The following is a 20,479-nucleotide window of genomic DNA, read 5'->3' on the forward strand; positions in this document are numbered from 1 at the left end:
CCCAGGTTACTTAAGTACCCCCCAGGCTACCGGAAGCGGGAAAAAAATAGGTACCGCGTTCTGTTTTGGAACCGGAAACACTCTGTTTTTGTCTACCGAAGATGCTCCGAAGTAAAAATCCGACTTGCAGCCCTTAAGCGTGGATGCCCCTGGTGATCCCACGGAAGGTGTTTACCGAAGATGGCTTTCGAGGAAGATTTTGAGACGGGAAAAAGGTGTAAAAATAGGCCGCAACAGGGTATGCGTTTTGTCTCCGTTCTTCTCTGTTTTGTCTTTGCCAATGGAGATTGTTTGGTCTGGGAAGAGACAAGCACCCATTAGGATGGATGCTAGATGGATAGGGAGAGAGCATGTCGAGCCTTTGTGTTGACCTAAAAACGTTGAGACTACATCTTACTCTTTACCGGTTCCCTGTTTGAGAGAACGCTGATAGTCCCTCTTTCTTTGTGTAGTGAGACTCTGCTCCACTATATTCCTAAGTCTGTTTGCAATTCGGAATTATCTGTTCATTGCCTCCTCTTTTTTCCATTGTCATGGCTTCGGAAGACACTGGTAGCTCTGTTTTTATGGCCATTTGTTCTTATGGTAGTGAAGCTGTGATTATTTCCATCTCAAAAGACACAATTCTTGATCAAATTTTTAAGGAAATAGTTGAAAGGTGGAGACATTTATCTTCTACAATGATAGAAGTTAAGTTTTATATTCCAAACAAGTCTAAAATGCTTGTTACGCTCATGAGCGATAAGGATGTTCGTAACATGCATGAAATACACGTCAACTTAAATGCCAAGGTGATCGAGATGGTTGTTACTCATTCTCCAACCTTGATCGAAGGTGCTGCTGTGGTAATTGAGAGGTATTCCCTTTTTTAAATATTGTTTTGTGCAACGGATTTTAGTAAGTTTGCTAAAATAATGTTTATCCTATTGTATGAACAGTGGCTCATCGCATTGTGCTGAAATCAGTTCGAGAGGGAAAAATTTTTCGAAGGGTAGCTCAAGTAATTTTGGTCAAGTTGTTGAAGAAACAAGAGCCGCAATTGAAGAGGAAGCAAGTCAAAAAAATTCGTTGGATGATTGGAAAAATAGTATAGAGGGTGTTGGTCAGGAGTTCATGAATGTGGAAACTCTACGTGACACCATTCGCAACTATTGCATTGCAATTTGCAGGGATTTTGTCTTCGTGAAGAACGATCGTGATCGAGTTACTGTAGAATGTGTTTATGAAGGTTGCGAATGGCGTATTCATGCTTCTCGCCTTGGGAATGGTGAAAAGTTTGCAATTAAAAAAATGCACTGTAACCACACATGTGGAGGAGGATTGCAAGTGCGGTCTCATCCAAAGGCTTCAAAACGTTGGGTTTCCAAAATTGTTAAAGATCAACTTCAAGATATGCCGTTATATAAGCCGAGTGATATTGTAAAGGATATTCGACGACAATATGGTGTTGAATTGCCGTATCATCAAGCTTGGCATGGTAAGGAGGTGGCCATGATGGATCTTTATGGTAACAGCCGGCTATCTTATGAACGGATTCGCTGGTATTGCGATGCCATTCGTCAGACCAACCCCGGCAGCATTGCAGAGTACGAAACAATTGATGGTCGATTCAGACGTCTATTCATTTGTTTTCATGCTTCACTAATGGGTTTCATAAAAGGATGTCGTCCTCTGATTTTTATGGATGGCACATTTATAAAGCATAAGGATGGAGGTGTATTGCTTGGAGCCACTTCCAAAGATGGAAATGATGATATGTTTCCTATAGCTTATGGTGTTGTAGATATAGAATGTGATGAAAATTGGGAATGGTTTTGCCGGTTTCTGAAAGAAGCTATTCATAGTTGTACTGAGTATAGTGGTCAACAGTTCACATTTATGACGGATAGACATCAGGGCATTATTAAATCCGTGCCGAAGTACTTTCCTGATTCTTACCACTCATATTGTATACGTCATGTGAAAGAAAACTTCAAGAATCAGGTTTGCATCGTCATATTATGAATAATTTAAACTACAAAGTATCTAAGTAATGTAGCATGTGGTATATTTGATTTTAATTATCAATGCAGGTCCTTGTCCATTATCGTGCAGCTGAGAGAAAGAGCCTCATTAATTTACTAAATGCTGCTGCCTATACACCAAGGCTTACTGTATTCCGAAAGCTAATTGCAAAGCTTACATCAGAAGCCCCTGGTGCTACCACCTTTCTCCTACATGCAAAGCCGGAGCATTGGGCGAATGCTGTATTTCCAGGTCCACGCTGGGGCATCATGACATCGAATGTGGCAGAGTCTTTTAATAGTTGGGTCCTGGAGGCTCGTCATCTCCCTGTGCCTCAGATGGTTGACCATATAAGGATCCAAATAATGCAGATGATGCATCAACGGCGTAATCGAGGATATAGCATTCAATCTCAACTTTGTCCTGATGCGGAGAAAGTGTTACAAAAAAATGCGGAAGATGGTCGGAGATTAGCTGTATTTACGTCCAACATAATGATATATGATGTAAAGGATACCAACTACTCATGCAAAGTTGACCTGCATATGTGTAGCTGCTCTTGTGGCGAGTGGCGAATCTTCCGCATGCCATGTAAGCATGCTTGTGCATGCATCGAGAAGGACGGCAGATCACTATACCAATTCACCGACAATTGCTTCCAAGCTGAATTGTATAGAGTAACATATGCCGAAGCAATCAGTCCAATTCCTGACATGGAGAAACCCCAAAGTGCCTCTGAAGAGATTCGCATTCTACCCCCTATAAGAAAGACACGTCCTGGCAGGCCTAAAAAGAAGAGAAGATCTTCGCAAGTGGAGTCAGTACGTGAAATGAGATGTGGACGATGCGGGAAGGTTGGGCACAATAGAAGGACTTGTAATGAGGTCATCAAGTAAAGAATATGGACATTATGAAGAATGTATCGAGATACCTGCAATGTATTTTCATGTTAGTCACAGCATATTAAGAACAAAACTCTTGTATTGATGTTAATGAAGTGCAAACTGAATTGTATATGTTGATTTTTTGTTAGATTTTAATTCAGTTACTTCAAACCGGAATGCAGTTAAAAAATTGTTACAAACATGTAATGATACACAGTTAATCAACGGTTGGCATAGCATTCGACGTCAGCTCTGACAATTACAATAGTTGAATATGGCGTGGAAAAATTTATATTGACACCTAAAATCCCGTTTCCCGGCTTCCCTTCGACTTTGCCTAATCTGAGACTCTTAACGAGTCGACTCCGAAAATATTGGAGTCGACTCGATCTGTCCCGATGTCGACTCGGTAGGAAAAGAGGTCGACTCTTAGGCTTGGCTGAGCTAAGGTCCACTCTCTGTCTTTGTTCTGTCCCACTTAACGGGGCGACTCGCCTTTCACTGGGGTCGACTCGAACTGCCCTGGGGTTGACTCAGAACTCCGTGAGGTCGACACTTAGGCTTCGCTTATTTTGGCTGCTCTCTGTCTTTGCTCTGTGCCAGCTAAGGAGTCGACTCGCTTTTCACCGGAGTCGACTCCCACTGCAAGGAGGTCGACTCAAAACTCGGTGAGGTCGACACTTAGGCTTCCCTTAATTCGGCTGCTCTCTGTCTTTGCTCTGTGCCAGCTAAGGAGTCGAGTCGTCCGTCACCGGAGTCGACTCCCACTGCAAGGAGGTCGACTCAAAACTCGGTGAGGTCGACACTTATGCCTCGCTTATTTCGGCTGCTCTCTGTCTTTGCTCTGTGCCACCTAAGGAGTCGACTCGTCCGTCACCGGAGTCGACTCCCACTGCAAGGAGGTCGACTCAAAACTCGGTGAGGTCGACACTTAGGCTTCCCTTATTTCGGCTGCTCTCTGTCTTTGCTCTGTGCCACCTAAGGAGTCGACTCGTCTTTCACCGGAGTCGACTCCCACTGCACGGAGGTGGACTCAAAACTCGGTGAGGTCGACTCAAAACTCTGAGAACACAGTTAGCTTGTCTGGAAACACAGTTAGCTTGTCTGGGAACACAGTTAACTTCTCTGGGAACACAGTTAGCTTGGTTCTGGGAACACAGTTAGCTTGTCTGGAAACACAGTTAGCTTCTCTGGGAACACAGTTATGGAGTGTCTGGGAATACAGTTAGCTTGTCTGGGAACACAGTTAGCTTCTCTGGGAACACAGTTAGCTTGGTTCTGGGAACACAGTTAGCTTGTCTGGGAACACAGTTAGCTTCTCTGGGAACACAGTTAGCTTGGTTCTGGGAACACAATTAGCTTGTCTGGGAACACAGTTAGCTTCTCTGGGAACACAGTTATGGAGTGTCTGGGAACACAGTTAGCTTGTCTGGGAACACAGTTAGCTTCTCTGGGAACACAGTTAGCTTAGTTCTGGGAACACAGTTAGCTTGCCTGGGAACACAGTTAGCTTGGTTCTGGGAACACAGTTAGCTTGTCTGGGAACACAGTTAGCTTCTCTGGGAACACAGTTATGGAGTGTCTGGGAACACAGTTAGCTTGTCTGGGAACACAGTTAGCTTCTCTGGGAACACAGTTAGCTTGCTGTCTGGGAACACAGTTAGCTTCTCTGGGAACACAGTTAGCTTGCTGTCTGGGAACACAGTTAGCTTCTCTGGGAACACAGTTAGCTTCTCTGGGAACACAGTTAGCTTGTTTCTGGGAACACAGTTAGCTTGTCTGGGAACACAGTTAGCTTCTCTGGGAACATAGTTAGCATTCTGTCTGGAAACACAGTTAGCTTGTCTGGGAACACAGTTAGCTTCTCTGGGAACACAGTTAGCTTGTTTCTGGGAACACAGTTAGCTTCTCTGGGAACACAGGTAGCATGTATGTCTTTGCTCCGTGCCACCTAAGGAGTCGACTCGTCTTTCACCGGAGTCGACTCCCACTGCACGGAGGTCGACTCAAAACTCGGTGAGGTCGACTCAAAACTCTGAGAACACAGTTAGCTTGTCTGGGAACACAGTTAGCTTGTCTGGGAACACAGTTAGCTTGCTGTCTGGGAACACAGTTAGCTTCTCTGGGAACACAGTTAGCTTCTCTGGGAACACAGTTAGCTTGTACAGTTAGCTTGTTTCTGGGAACACAGTTAGCTTGTCTGGGAACACAGTTAGCTTCTCTGGGAACACAGTTAGCATTCTGTCTGGGAACACAGTTAGCTTGTCTGGGAACACAGTTAGCTTCTCTGGGAACACAGTTAGCTTGTTTCTGGGAACACAGTTAGCTTCTCTGGGAACACAGTTAGCATGTATGTCTTTGCTCCGTGCCACCTAAGGAGTCGACTCGTCTTTCACCGGAGTCGACTCCCACTGCACGGAGGTCGACTCAAAACTCGGTGAGGTCGACTCAAAACTCTGAGAACACAGTTAGCTTGTCTGGGAACACAGTTAGCTTGTCTGGGAACACAGTTAGCTTCTCTGGGAACACAGTTAGCTTCTCTGAGAACACAGTTATGGAGTGTCTGGGAACACAGTTAGCTTGTCTGGGAACACAGTTAGCTTCTCTGGGAACACAGTTAGCTTGCTGTCTGGGAACACAGTTAGCTTCTCTGGGAACACAGTTAGCTTCTCTGGGAACACAGTTAGCTTGTACAGTTAGCTTGTTTCTGGGAACACAGTTAGCTTGTCTGGGAACACAGTTAGCTTGTCTGGGAACACAGTTAGCTTCTCTGGGAACACAGTTAGCTTGGTTCTGGGAACACAGTTAGCTTGTCTGGGAACACAGTTAGCTTCTCTGGGAACACAGTTATGGAGTGTCTGGGAACACAGTTAGCTTGGTTCTGGGAACACAGTTAGCTTGTCTGGGAACACAGTTAGCTTCTCTGGGAACACAGTTATGGAGTGTCTGGGAACACAGTTAGCTTGTCTGGGAACACAGTTAGCTTCTCTGGGAACACAGTTAGCTTGCTGTCTGGGAACACAGTTAGCTTCTCTGGGAACACAGTTAGCTTCTCTGGGAACACAGTTAGCTTGTACAGTTAGCTTGTTTCTGGGAACACAGTTAGCTTGTCTGGGAACACAGTTAGCTTCTCTGGGAACACAGTTAGCATTCTGTCTGGGAACACAGTTAGCTTGTCTGGGAACACAGTTAGCTTCTTTGGGAACACAGTTAGCTTGTTTCTGGGAACACAGTTAGCTTCTCTGGGAACACAGTTAGCATGTATGTCTTTGCTCCGTGCCACCTAAGGAGTCGACTCGTCTTTCACCGGAGTCGACTCCCACTGCACGGAGGTCGACTCAAAACTCGGTGAGGTCGACTCAAAACTCTGAGAACACAGTTAGCTTGTCTGGGAACACAGTTAGCTTGTCTGGGAACACAGTTAGCTTGCTGTCTGGGAACACAGTTAGCTTCTCTGGGAACACAGTTAGCTTGGTTCTGGGAACACAGTTAGCTTGCCTGGGAACACAGTTAGCTTGTCTGGGAACACAGTTAGCTTGGTTCTGGGAACACAGTTAGCTTGTCTGGGAACACAGTTAGCTTCTCTGGGAACACAGTTATGGAGTGTCTGGGAACACAGTTAGCTTGTCTAGGAACACAGTTAGCTTCTCTGGGAACACAGTTAGCTTGCTGTCTGGGAACACAGTTAGCTTCTCTGGGAACACAGTTAGCTTGTACAGTTAGCTTGTTTCTGGAAACACAGTTAGCTTGTCTGGGAACACAGTTAGCTTCTCTGGGAACACAGTTAGCATTCTGTCTGGAAACACAGTTAGCTTGTCTGGGAACACAGTTAGCTTCTCTGGGAACACAGTTAGCTTGTTTCTGGGAACACAGTTAGCTTCTCTGGGAACACAGTTAGCATGTATGTCTTTGCTCCGTGCCACCTAAGGAGTCGGCTCGTCTTTCACCGGAGTCAACTCCCACTGCACGGAGGTCGACTCAAAACTCGGTGAGGTCGACTCAAAACTCTGAGAACACAGTTAGCTTGTCTGGAAACACAGTTAGCTTGTCTGGGAACACAGTTAGCTTGTCTGGGAACACAGTTAGCTTCTCTGGGAACACAGTTACGGAGTGTCTGGGAACACAGTTAGCTTGTCTGGGAACACAGTTAGCTTCTCTGGGAACACAGTTAGCTTGCTGTCTGGGAACACAGTTAGCTTCTCTGGGAACACAGTTAGCTTCTCTGGGAACACAGTTAGCTTGTACAGTTAGCTTGTTTCTGGGAACACAGTTAGCTTGTCTGGGAACACAGTTAGCTTGTCTGGGAACACAGTTAGCTTCTCTGGGAACACAGTTAGCTTGGTTCTGGAAACACAGTTAGCTTGTCTGGGAACACAGTTAGCTTCTCTGGGAACACAGTTATGGAGTGTCTGGGAACACAGTTAGCTTGTCTGGAAACACAGTTAGCTTGGTTCTGGGAACACAGTTAGCTTGTCTGGAAACACAGTTAGCTTCTCTGGAAACACAGTTATGGAGTGTCTGGGAACACAGTTAGCTTGTCTGGGAACACAGTTAGCTTCTCTAAGAACACAGTTAGCTTGCTGTCTGGGAACACAGTTAGCTTCTCTGGAAACACAGTTAGCTTCTCTGGGAACACAGTTAGCTTGTACAGTTAGCTTGTTTCTGGGAACACAGTTAGCTTGTCTGGGAACACAGTTAGCTTGTCTGGGAACACAGTTAGCATTCTGTCTGGGAACACAGTTAGCTTCTCTGGGAACACAGTTAGCTTCTCTGGGAACACAGTTAGCTTGTTTCTGGGAACACAGTTAGCTTCTCTGGGAACACAGTTAGCATGTATGTCTTTGCTCCGTGCCACCTAAGGAGTCGACTCGTCTTTCACCGGAGTCGACTCCCACTGCACGGAGGTCGACTCAAAACTCGGTGAGGTCGACTCAAAACTCTGAGAACACAGTTAGCTTGTCTGGGAACACAGTTAGCTTGTCTGGGAACACAGTTAGCTTGCTGTCTGGGAACACAGTTAGCTTCTCTGGGAACACAGTTAGCTTCTCTGGGAACACAGTTAGCTTGGTTCTGGGAACACAGTTAGCTTGCCTGGGAACACAGTTAGCTTGTCTGGGAACACAGTTAGCTTGGTTCTGGGAACACAGTTAGCTTGTCTGGGAACACAGTTAGCTTCTCTGGGAACACAGTTATGGAGTGTCTGGGAACACAGTTAGCTTGTCTGGGAACACAGTTAGCTTCTCTGGGAACACAGTTAGCTTGCTGTCTGGGAACACAGTTAGCTTCTCTGGGAACACAGTTAGCTTCTCTGGGAACACAGTTAGCTTGTACAGTTAGCTTGTTTCTGGGAACACAGTTAGCTTGTCTGGGAACACAGTTAGCTTGTCTGGAAACACAGTTAGCTTCTCTGGGAACACAGTTAGCTTGGTTCTGGGAACACAGTTAGCTTGTCTGGGAACACAGTTAGCTTCTCTGGGAACACAGTTATGGAGTGTCTGGGAACACAGTTAGCTTGTCTGGGAACACAGTTAGCTTGGTTCTGGAACACAGTTAGCTTGCCTGGGAACACAGTTAGCTTGTTTCTGGGAACACAGTTAGGTTGTCTGGGAACACAGTTAGCTTCTCTGGGAACACAGTTAGCTTGTTTCTGGGAACACACTTAGGTTGTCTAGGAACACAGTTAGCATGCTGTCTGGGAACACAGTTAGCTTGTCTGGGAACACAGTTAGCTTCTCTGGGAACACAGTTATTACGATTGAGTCGACCCGACTGATATTTGGAGTCGACCCCATAACTCTCTCAGAGTATTCCAAATAGCGCCTGTGTACGCAGCCAAGCTACGAGTCGACCTCTCATCAAGATGGAGTCGACTCCATTTCGTAGGAGTCGATATCTTCTTGCCTGAGGTCGACCCGTAACTCCAATAAGGAAATAAAACCTGAGGTCAATCGACTCCCTCTTCCCTTCTATTTTCGTGGAGTCGACCTAAGTTCCCTTCCCGTGCTCCTTGCGTCTCTTCGTTCGTCCAATTCCTTACTTCCCTCCTCTCTATCTATCATCCATCCGTCGCCATGCCGAGGAAGCAGGTCGTGCGGCCTTCAAAGAAGAGAAGTAATGTTCCGGAAGCAACCGAGCGAAGGTCCAAGGCAAGAAACGACGTTCCTCCTCCTCGTCCGCATGCTCCATCTCCTCCTAGGCAAGTACCTTTGGTGACTCGTCGTGTTTCTCTCGGTAGGAAAATAGATTTCGACTTCTTAGAAGCCCAGGGTTTTACCATAGGTCTGAAGCTGAAAGCCATGGGTTGGGAAACCCTATGTTCCCTTGACATTCCGACGTACCCGAACCTTGTTCGCCATTTCTATGCCAATCTCAAAACCGGAATTGCTACCATTGAAAGTGTGGTAAAGGAAACCCCAATTCTGCTAAACCCGAAAACCCTAGGGAGTCTTGTGAACATCCCAACCTCTGGTTCAACCGAAGATTTTTTAGAAAATAGAGTGTTGGGCATTCAATATCTTCTTGGCACAGAAAATGTTAGTCCACTTGAGCAAATTTCGGCCAACCGACTTAGTGTGGAAAATCGACTATTACATCATATTGTTAGCCGAATCCTCTTTTCGAAAACAGGTAGGTTTGATTTTGTGTCCGAAAGAGATATTCTTGTTATCTTCCACATTCTGAACGGTAGCCCCCTTAGTTTACCTCACCTGATTATTAGACACATGGTAGAGTCTGCCTCTAGAGCTAGGGCATCCTTGCCATATGGAATGCTCTTAACCTTAGTCTTCGAGGAGTTCGGTGTAAATACTGAAGGGGAACCATCTACAACTCTTGGTCATTGGGATACTTACAATGACCGGTCGCTACATCGAATGGGTTTTCGTAAGAAAGATGGTCAGTGGATAAGAAAAGATGAAGGGAAGAGCAGTGCGTGCCATAGAGAAGAGCAGCGACCTGTCGAAAATGAAGAATCATTTCATCCTCCCACTGAAGAACCAATTGCCCAAACTCAGCAGCCCACTGAAGTTAGACTTAGTGCTGAGCAGTTCAGAGCACTAAGGGATGATATCGTGCAAGAGCTAAGAAATTCTAGAGATGTTGCTTGTACAGACTTGGTACCTTCCAATGCAACCGTGTGTGAATTGGTCGCTGAAATGAGGGCGGAAATGGTCAGTCTTCGATGTCTTCTTCAAGGACAGTACCAGAGATTTGTGGACATAGAAGAGGAGACCAAAAAGCTTCAACAATCTGTCAAAAAGGACATGGAGAATCTGAATGAAAATGCACAGGATGTATGCGACAAACTTCTACAATCACTTCATAAGATCAATCAGACTTTAGCTGACCTGAACAAGTCCTATCTCCAGTCCAACTCTGAAGTTGCAGCCATTCTGCAGAAAGTTTCAGAAGTTCTGGGTCTTGTAATGGGGAGACTGCCAAGAGCTTCTTCGAGTTTCACTGCCCCATGATTTCTTCTTTTCGTAGAAACTAAGGTTATTTTGTCTGCAAGAGTTTAATAGGTCTCGAGGAGACTCATTGTAATATATTTATGTAATGTCAACAATTGCAATGAAATGTTCTATTTTTGACCAACATGGCTTGTATAATGATATTTTGATTCTATGGTAATTGTGTATTCGTAACATCCAGAAGATTGCTAAAAAAGGAGAAAGAAATAAATGTTAACTAGATTAAGGGAGTCGACCCCAGTGAATGGCGAGTCGACCCCTTAAGTGGCACAGAGACAAGACAGAGAGCACCCAAAGTTAGCCAGAGCCTAAGTGTCGACCTCAGGCAGACTGGAGTCGACCTCTGGACATAAGGGAGTCGACCCTTAAGAGTGCCTGGTGTGCTGGGGTCGACTCCAGTCTAAGGGAGTCGACTCCAGTGAATGGCGAGTCGACCCCTTAAGTGGCACAGAGGCAAGACAGAGAGCACCCAAAGTTAGCCAGAGCCTAAGTGTCGACCTCAGGCAGACTGGAGTCGACCTCTGGACATAAGGGAGTCGACCCTTAAGAGTGCCTGGTGTGCTGGGGTCGACTCCAGTCTAAGGGAGTCGACTCCAGTGAATGGCGAGTCGACCCCTTAAGTGGCACAGAGGCAAGACAGAGAGCACCCAAAAACAGCCAGAGCCTAAGTGTCGACCTCAGGCAGACTGGAGTCGACCTCTGGACATAAGGGAGTCGACCCTTAAGAGTGCCTGGTGTGCTGGGGTCGACTCCAGTCTAAGGGAGTCGACTCCAGTGAATGGCAAGTCGACCCCTTAAGTGGCACAGAGCCAACACAGAGAGTGGCTGGTGTGCCAGAGTCGACCTCCGGACATTCAGGTTTGCATCCCTTAAGAGTGGCTGGTGAGTTAGCTTGACTCGTCGCGAACAAATGTCGACCTCTGAATTTAGGATGCTGTGCCAGACTCGACTCGTGGTGTGCCAGTGTCGACCTCTGAATTTAGGATTCAACCACATGAATGGTAGGCGACAGTTTCTCGAACTCCGACACGCTTTATGAAACCACCAAAGTTGATGCATATCATTATTACTTTTGTGCAGGATGATATTGTTACGATAAACTCGTACTGTATAAATCAATTTTTAGGTGGCTCAGTTTAATAAGTCACCGTAGACTTTTCGTTTAAGCGATGAGCATGACAGGGAGTTGGAAAAATTGCCAATACATGAGGACTTTGCACGGAATAATGATATTATGTCTGAAAATATTTTATTACAGAGAACAAGAAAATTACAGTTGGACAAACATCCTTTATAACACATTTACAATCAAGTTTTACAACTAATTTGCATTCATGTGATACAACACGTAGTCTACGATTTCTCTATACAAGTCTTCCCAGGGTACATTGACCTAAACCTAACGCTGGCAACGCTCCCGGAATGCAATAGAATACTCCCTGCAGCCCAGCTCCTGTATAAAGATGGATCCTTCAATTCTTCCTTTAATGGTCTCGTGCTGCCTCGGGTAAGTCCCTCTGCAAACATAAGCATGTATGCCCCGCAGTCAACACTATCATTTCGTTGTTGTGCACATTGTCGAATTTCAGAATATGCTAATTCTGGGATACGAAATCCGACAACGTCGTTTAGCCACGATCTCACAAAAGAAGCCTGTAATAATGTGAAGAATGCAAAATTTTAAGAACATACGCCTGCTAAAGAAGGTTCTCAGTAATATTAGGTTTCACAAGTGATACCAACATATCTAACAGCGTCCTCCCCAACGTCGAAACTCCACAAGGAGTTGTAGCATTCGAAACGCTGGTCCTTCAAGTCCAGAGAAAGTAGATACCAATGCCATCCCGTATTCATCGGAATGAAGAGATATCTACACTTTTGAAGATCGGCACGTCTGAATTCCCGAAGCCATGTTTGAATACTGGGCAGCAATGCCTCTATGATTCTTTTGGTAACATCAGTGGTAATTGAGAGGTAATCCAATGGTAGATGCTGGAGCACGGCAGCCTGCATACAATTTATTTAACACAGCTTAGATGGCACGCTGAATTTCAATTGGAAAAATGTAAGAACGAGACATCATGAGCAGTAATTCAAAACCTGGATCTCGCAGCGCAAATATAAACATGGATTGTCAATAATCTCATTAGTGGCACGAGGCAGAAGCTCCAAAATGCGAAAGTACACATTGATTACCTGTACGCAATAAAAGAAGTACGCAGTCAGTACCAAATTACAATTTGCAGTAGTAGTTCATTGTAGGAGCATACGTCACTCCGTAGAGCCTTGTCATGCAGGAGCTGCACTAAGGCATCAGGGCTGCATGCAGGTTTGGTACGATCTTCGTCCTCCCATATTATATCCCTACATAAAACAGTTATGTTTAAGAAACTTGAAATGCGATAATTGTCAAAAACGGTCAATTAATATAATTAACTTACCCAAACTCATGTTCTTCGAGGAAGAATTTAATAGCTTCTTCATACCTAATAGGGAGTATACTTGTCCCCTTCCCATGAAAGCTACGTTTCAGTGCCACTCTCTGAACATCCTTAACTTTAAATAAATGGTGACGACAGATATTTTGGTTAGGAAACTTAACTGTATAGACTTAGCAAATTCAATATGGATAAATAAACACATATGGACGAGACAACAATTCTATACCGCTCCCGGGGGAGAGGTTTCCTCCCATGTTGGAGCCGATTTTTGGAGCTCCATTAATGAACTTGTCGGTGGGTCGAATATGTTGGTTGACCGAGCGGGCGAATCCTCGGACACAATAGTAATTCCCGTACAAACCTCACCTTTTTCGGCAACTTTGACCCTTTTTTTAGCCCTTTTATAGGTCTTTGGCTGGTCTGATATGGCCTTCGCTTTCTCCGATGGCTTGCGCTCGCGTGCTCCCAGCTTCACGCGCTTGCATAAGGAGGACACATATGACCTGGGAGCTCTCTGTTTCTTCTTAGCTTCAGCATCAGTGGACGAAATAACCTGATTTGAAAATGCATTTCAAGACAATTTATAGTACCATTCTCAAAACTGCGAACACTACGTACCAAAAAATTACATACCTCCACCGAATCAGCACTATGCTGCATATGATCTTTATGAAGAGCATCGTCGTGAATAGGTGGATCAACTGTAGTATGCTCCTTCACGTAACCAAGGAAGAGGTTGTTTAAATCAAGCAAGTCGATTCATACTAGAACTGGTAGTTAACTTGTCAGACCTTATACAGAGGAAGCATGCTTACCTCAGGAGGAACAGTAGCATGCCCACCAGGTTTGTCATCAGCCAGAAGGCCCTTATCTCGTAGGACCTTCTCTATTGTCGACACCCTCTTATCGAGCTGTTCTATGCGGGTATTCTCAACATCCCCAATAGGATGAGGGTCTGCTAAACTAAAACCATGTTGTACCAAACACGTCTCAAGCACTGTGATACGTGTGTGAATTTCCCGCAGCGGATGTCGATCACTTTGGCTGGATGACGGAATCTAAAACAATACAATAATGAATTAGCTTGTATGAATTGAACAAACTGTAGGCATACATCAATGTGTGCAGACTTGAACTATGTGCCGACAAGTGAAAAGTGCATGCCAATTCAAAAGTGCATATATTTGTGTTTGTAAATGCTATGTCACAGTAAGCTGCTAATACCTGAGTTCCGTCGTGCACGGATTGTTGATGTTCTGTCTCCGTACGCCTCTCATCAGGCACACGTAATTGTGGCCTTCCAGCTGAGAGAAGGTGCAACTCCTCCTCTCTTGGTTCTAACTTCTCAATAACCTAAAGCATTCGAACAGTTAAATTAACGTACAAGTTAAAATATTTCCAATGTAAGAATTCAACATTCAAACCTCAAATCGTTTTAAATTTTTCATAACATCCGCAATCACGTCCACCCAGCGGGGAAATGGGGTGTTGTTCCAGCGTACGAGACGTGGATACATGAACGGTGGCCGGTGCCTTCCAACAATGCTGTTAGCATGCTCAACAGCCCATACCTGCCATTCATTATTGTAAACATCAAATTACATCTAAATATATATATCGTAACAATGAAATTTAAAAAAAACATCTTATGATGCTTACCACCAAGGCGACCGTGCAGCCATCCATGTATCTACCAACCCCTTTGCCTGTGACGTTCCTAGTCTTCACACTATCGGCTAGACTAGGTATTTGCTGCCGAAGAAAAGAGAAAACGGCAAGACCCCAACTATACGAACCTAAGCGGTCTAAATCATCGACATATGAACATAATGTCTTAGGGACATAGTAGCGTACGGTTGGGAAGAGGATGGTCCCAAAAAGATAAAGAACCCATAATTTTGTAAAATCCTCCACATCTTGTCGACTGCTCTTACCGACAAGGAATTGTAATCTACTTTTAATTGCATCTCTACTGGCTTTCTGGTGGTCACCATCAAAAAACCGGTTGATGAGGTCACACGTAACCCTCCCCTTCCTATGCAGTTGCACCTCATCACCCGTCGCACTCAAACCAAGGATTAGTGCGAAATCAGTCCCTACAAAAGGCACTATAACCCTACCAAACCAAAAACCCTCCTCAACATTATCCCAAAGGGAGAGCAATGTGTCCAAGACAGGCCTACTCTGTTTTATATACGGTAGACCTAGCATGTGCCCAAATGGAGTGCCACGTATTCTTTCCTTCTGTTCATCAGACATGAATGGGATTAGGGTGACCATAAAATTTACAAAGTGGTTGAAATAACATCTTCCATTAACCATAGTACTCGGGCCAACAGAGGATTTTTGGCCGATACTCTGCTTTGGGGCCATCTTAGATTTCTGCATCACAAATATAGTTACAAATTATGTTTTTGATAATATCAACAAAAAATAAATCATCCTAAAAACTAAAACAAAGTAAACAATTAGCACGGAATGGAAGAAATTTTCCACAACAAATTTCTCAAATGTGCTACCACAACCTCTCTGTCCATTAATCCCGCAAAACCACTGGACCATTCCAACAACTACCTAGAATGCCGTACAATACTGCATATCACGTCCGTGTTCAATACATTATTCGAGAAAGTATGCGGTGACAAACCTGTTGAAGGAATGCAGAAAATATCTCCTTGCTTCCGCCTAAGCTTCCGCTACAAACGAACAGGGCGAAGTCGGTTCGAAGGGGACAGAAAATAATCTCCTTGCTCCTCAGAATCGGATCGGAAGGGTTCTACTTTTCCAAAAGGGGAACGGCTAAACAGGGGAAAAGAGGAAGATCGAGTACCGTTGGGAAGTGATTTGCAGTTCTAGGGTTCGAAACCGAGGCGTTCAAATCAAGCGAAATCGGGCGAGATTTTTATGGAATTCTTTCCGTCGGAAGAGAGGATTAGGATACGAAGATTGGGGACGAACGAGGGCTAGAATTGAGGGACTTTGAATAGGGCTCGTTCAAATGAAGACATGCATACGAGGAACGACGGAAGAGGAAACAGGTCAGGGGTATTTTGGTCTCCTTTTGAGATTTGATATGTCTTTGGACCGCTTATTAAATGCACAGTCAACAGGGACTATTCGTTATACAGGGTCAAAATTTGGACCGCGAAGCAAATTCCCCAAAAAAATTGACGAAATCAACGAGAGAAAAAAGAAAAGAGAACTGCAAGCAAAACAGCGACACGATTCTCGAATATTTGGTCAATAAACATATTTAGCGGAAAGCATCAAAATTTTACATATTACCTCAAGGAGAAGATAGTGGTGCAGAAATTAGTGCTCACCTCAACAAGAAGGATTAAACAGGCATACTTGGTTCATGTCAAATCAGTAATGCTGGGAGCCTAAGGCAGATTTATGTAAATTTCATATGAAGCCGTGCCTGGAGGCTGGGGGCTGTTATTTTAGCTTTCAATAACAGAAAAATCTCTTGACGACAAAGAGAAAAAAAGAAAAAAAATTGAAATATTCCATCCAAAGAACAAACTTTCAACTTCAAGGAGGTTTGAGCATGCAATCCAACATAGGTACCGAGGAAAAAAAGCATTTAATCCATACTGGCTGAGAAAAACAAGGTGTTACTCTTCTCTGCCAAATTTCGGGAATCACCAACCGGAATCAATATCTCAAGAAAATACTTCGGCGATGAGCTCCATTCAAAGTTGGATCTCCAGTGGAATGGACAGAAGGACAAAAAGAACTCTAAATAAAGCTCGGCCACGGTTGGAATTCAATAAAATATATAAATAAATCTACCTCATCCTATGAGCTTAAGTTTTTAGGATAAGTAATGATTTCATGTGAGAAGGAGTGTAAGAAAATATAAAATATATAAATAAATCTACCTCATCTTATAAGTTTAAGCTTTTGGGACAAGTGGTGATTTTAACAAAACTGTTAGGTGCATCCCATCTTATGTGAGGTGGGACCCAGCAACTTAAGTGAAGAAAAAAAATAAAAAAAAAAGAGAAACAAAAGTAATAAAAGATAGGTTAGGGCTCATTCTATGAGAGAGGGTGAGAAGAAAAAGAGAGGAGTTCTCTTAGTGAAGTGCTCGTGGAATCCATCTCAAAGAAGAGATGAAGATCTTATTCAAGACATTTCAAAAGAAAAAAGAATCTTGTGCAAACCTACATTTGATGAGATTGTTCTCATTTTATTATTGGAGCCTACACTCTTTTTCATTTCAACTCTTTGTTTGTGATTCAAGATCCTTGATGCATGTGATCCTCTAGCTTAGCGTAGAGAAGATACTTTGTAAACTCATTATTGTTGATAGTGGAGGTTTGAGGTGGACTTAGGTCCCATGACTTTTTCTCATATTAGATGACTTTATACCTAAAAATTGTTGCTTTTTACTTGTATTTTTTTGTAGTTTAATTTTGGTAGCTCTTACATTGATTAGTTGTTATGGTATTCCCATTCTACTCATGTAAAAATAGAAAAGTTTGTCGAGTGAAGAGGCTTTTTCTAACAAAAATCCAAAGATCCTAAATGGATGGGCGTTGATACTGGGAATCACATAAGTAGATAGGTTTTTAAACGTCTGTCATCCGGGTGGCTACAACCACCTTAACAAATAAATTACGAGTCCAAAAGGGCGTGGAACCAGTAAATTCGCGGCCTCGTCATCGTCATTTTCAGTACCTTCTTAATTCCAAGCATTTCCCGTCATACTCAAAGTCGTGGAGGCCCCCGCGGAAGAACGGAAATCCAAAAGGGTGGATTAGAAACCGTCGCTTATCCAAAAATCTCAAAATAAATCAACTATATGGCACCTTGCTCCAAACTCTGGGTGACACCGAACGCGAGTCTTATCACAGGGCTTCGTTCGAAACAAGAAAATCGCAGAAGCGCACAGATCAGATCACCAGTGGAAGGACAACGATTTCTCCGTGCCATGGAATTTTCTTTGACAAAAACTTGCGTCCGCTTGCTAAGCGGCAACGATACTGAGATTCCCCGAGCAATGGCAGTATCATTCAAAACAGTGACTCCGTCAGCCATGGCGCCCGTTCAAGACAAACAAGTGGAGAAGTTTTGCAACCATCCCGAGAGGTCATGTGGCTGGCGAGAAAAATCCAAGTCAGAACGCAATAAACATTGACGAAATCAACGATAAAAAAAGAAAAGAAAAGAGAACTGCAAACAGTAAAGTAGGAAACTTATTTAACGAAAAGCATCAAAATTTTACGTATTACCCCAAGGAGAAGATAGTGGTGCAGAAATTAGTGCTCACCTCAACAAGGAGGATTAAACAGGCATACTTAGCTCATGTCAAATCAGTAATGCTGGGAGCTTAAGGAAGATTTATGTAAATTTCACATAAAAATGTTGCCAAATTAGGACCGTAACTGGAGGCTTTTATTTATGATTTTATCTTTCTTCACTTGAAACTTTTAAATATTAAAAGTTGAAATATTTTAAGAATGCATTTGGCTGTTGAAGTTTTTTTATTTTTTTTGGTAACGGCTCTTGAAAAGATAAAGGTACAAATTTCTAAAAGAAAATTTCAATAGCAGAAAAATCTCTCGACGACAAAGAGAAAAGGATAAGAATTGAAGTATTCCATCCAAAGAACAAACTTTCAACTCCGTGGAGGTTTGAGCATGCAATCCAGCACCAGGTACCGAGGGAAAAAAAAGCATATAATCCATACTGTCAGTCATGAAATATCACATTTTAGATAGGAAACTGCCGAGGGCCGAGGAGACACGACGACAAGCTCAACTAAACTTTCATTTACGCTTGTTGCTCTGAGAGGATTTTCACAAACTGCAGATAAGAGGAAAAATGGATTTATAGAAGCAGGTACCTGCTCAAATCACAAATGAACATGTTCCATGAATTTATAAAGCAGTTTAAAACAGTTTTCTATGGCTGTGATTGCTCAGTTGCACTTTAAAACAGTTTTCTATGGCCGTGATTGCTGAGTCCAAATTCCGTCTGCTTCACGATTAGGTGGTTGCTGTCAGATACAGCTGCCCTGCAATTGTAACACCCAGCCCAAATAATAATAAACTCGGTCTAGTCCACTTGACTAGCCCAAATGTAAGAGTGAGTAGGATATGGAGGGGAAAAAAAGATAAAGCCCTACTCCAAGTCCAAATTCCGTCTGCTTCACGATTAGGTGGTTGCTGTCAGATATAGCTGCCCTTAAATTGTAACACCCAGCCCAAATAATAATGAACACGATCTAGTCCACTAGACTAGCCCACATATAAGAGTAAGATTTGGAGGGAAAAAAAAAAAAAAAGATAAAGCCCTACTCCAAGTCACTTGGACTAAAAGACGAACTCATCCTCCATCCCAATTTTCTACGGGAGCTATAAAATTTAACCTCCAGTGGCTATTTAAAGATCCTCATACCCACTTTCACCTTTCCATTGAGAAGTTTTGCCGATCACCACCGCTAGACCACCATGGATTCCTTCTTCTTTTTCTCTTAACTTCTAACGATCTTGGCTTACGATGCTCACCGAAGATTTCAATTGAGCGCTCGTGAGAGTTTTAGGTACTAAGAGGAATTGTCAAAATTATTTGAACCTATAATTCGATTTCGCTGGCAAGATAAATAATGATCTATATTTTCTACATTTTTCTTTTAAATAATATTATTTTTGCATCGAATAAATTGTTAATTGATTTATATGTGATTTATGAATTTTAGATATGGCGATTTGAATGAAAAATAGATATACAATTCAGAGTAATTTTTTCTAGAATATTGTTATATTGTTTACTGATCATACATCATATCTACATATTTTGATTAGATTATGATATACATACGTTGAACTTTGACATGTATCAGATTTGAACTCTCAGCCTGACTACGTATTGAACCTTGCAAATTGGAAGATATGCATTGGCACTCTAGCTACTATTGAGCTTATTGATCCTGCTTCTGACCCCACCACAGAATATAAATATGGTATTCTGTCAAACTCCGTAAAGTATAAGTGTAGTATTCTAACCCACTCTGCAGAATATAAGTGTAGTTCTATTTCTGACCTAGCCACAAGATATAAGTGTGGTCATAGTTAAAAACTATTTAGAATCGAATTTATAATTATATATATGAACATTTAAAAGATACGGATTTTAAAAAATTTGTGTTTTAAAGCAGAATTATTTATGCCTTTACACTGGTTCAACTATTATATCTTAAGTTATTATATGAATTATCCAGTTAAGATATTCATTCCTCACTGAGTGATCAAGCTCATTATCCTTTCTTTTTGTTTTTAGATTTTGAGAACCAAAATGGCACGGGTTATTACCGAAAAAGTGACTAAAAGCTCGTTATAACAAGAAAAGTGACTAAAGGCCAAATTTGACATCTTTAATTTATTAGAATTTAACTAAAGTTTGATGTTGATTGTGAGATGTCAAATTTTAATTCTAGTTATTTAAATTAAAATTTGACTATTAATTATTTTAACTTTTTTTTTTTGTTTATTTATAATATCATGATAAGATTGTCTTGCATACTTGTTGGAAGAGTTTTCTATAAGTATGCAGCAATTGCCGCAATCCCAACTCGCGATGTCGGATCCGGGGCGTAACAACCATAGAAGCAAAAATAAAGTTTTGCACGACTGCCAGAATAATGAGCTATAAGAACAGACATTAAAAAAAC

The 20,479-nt window shown here is 42.8% G+C and overlaps 3 protein-coding genes across 3 annotated transcripts; 2 read left to right on the forward strand and 1 right to left on the reverse strand.

The window, feature by feature from the left end:
- Positions 1 to 533: 533 nt before the first annotated feature.
- On the forward strand, positions 534 to 2,900 carry LOC120104627. Its single transcript, XM_039116112.1, has 3 exons — positions 534 to 856; positions 939 to 1,983; positions 2,073 to 2,900. The coding sequence occupies exons 1-3, from the start codon at positions 534 to 536 to the stop codon at positions 2,898 to 2,900; spliced, it is 2,196 nt and encodes a 731-aa protein (XP_038972040.1).
- A 6,059-nt stretch (positions 2,901 to 8,959) lies between these two features.
- LOC120104630 lies at positions 8,960 to 10,357 on the forward strand. The gene has a single exon (XM_039116116.1). It carries the CDS (start codon positions 8,960 to 8,962, stop codon positions 10,355 to 10,357), a length of 1,398 nt encoding a protein of 465 aa, XP_038972044.1.
- Positions 10,358 to 11,622: 1,265 nt separating this feature from the next.
- On the reverse strand, positions 11,623 to 12,239 carry LOC120104401. Its single transcript, XM_039115464.1, has 2 exons — positions 12,101 to 12,239; positions 11,623 to 12,010 (listed from the first exon to the last, which is right to left on the reverse strand). The coding sequence occupies exons 1-2, from the start codon at positions 12,209 to 12,211 to the stop codon at positions 11,711 to 11,713; spliced, it is 411 nt and encodes a 136-aa protein (XP_038971392.1). The 5' UTR covers positions 12,212 to 12,239; the 3' UTR covers positions 11,623 to 11,710.
- Between the last annotated feature and the right edge of the window lie 8,240 nt (positions 12,240 to 20,479).

This window comes from Phoenix dactylifera, chromosome 2 (genome assembly GCF_009389715.1).
Source record: "Phoenix dactylifera cultivar Barhee BC4 chromosome 2, palm_55x_up_171113_PBpolish2nd_filt_p, whole genome shotgun sequence".
NCBI classification, from domain to species: Eukaryota; Viridiplantae; Streptophyta; class Magnoliopsida; order Arecales; family Arecaceae; genus Phoenix; species Phoenix dactylifera.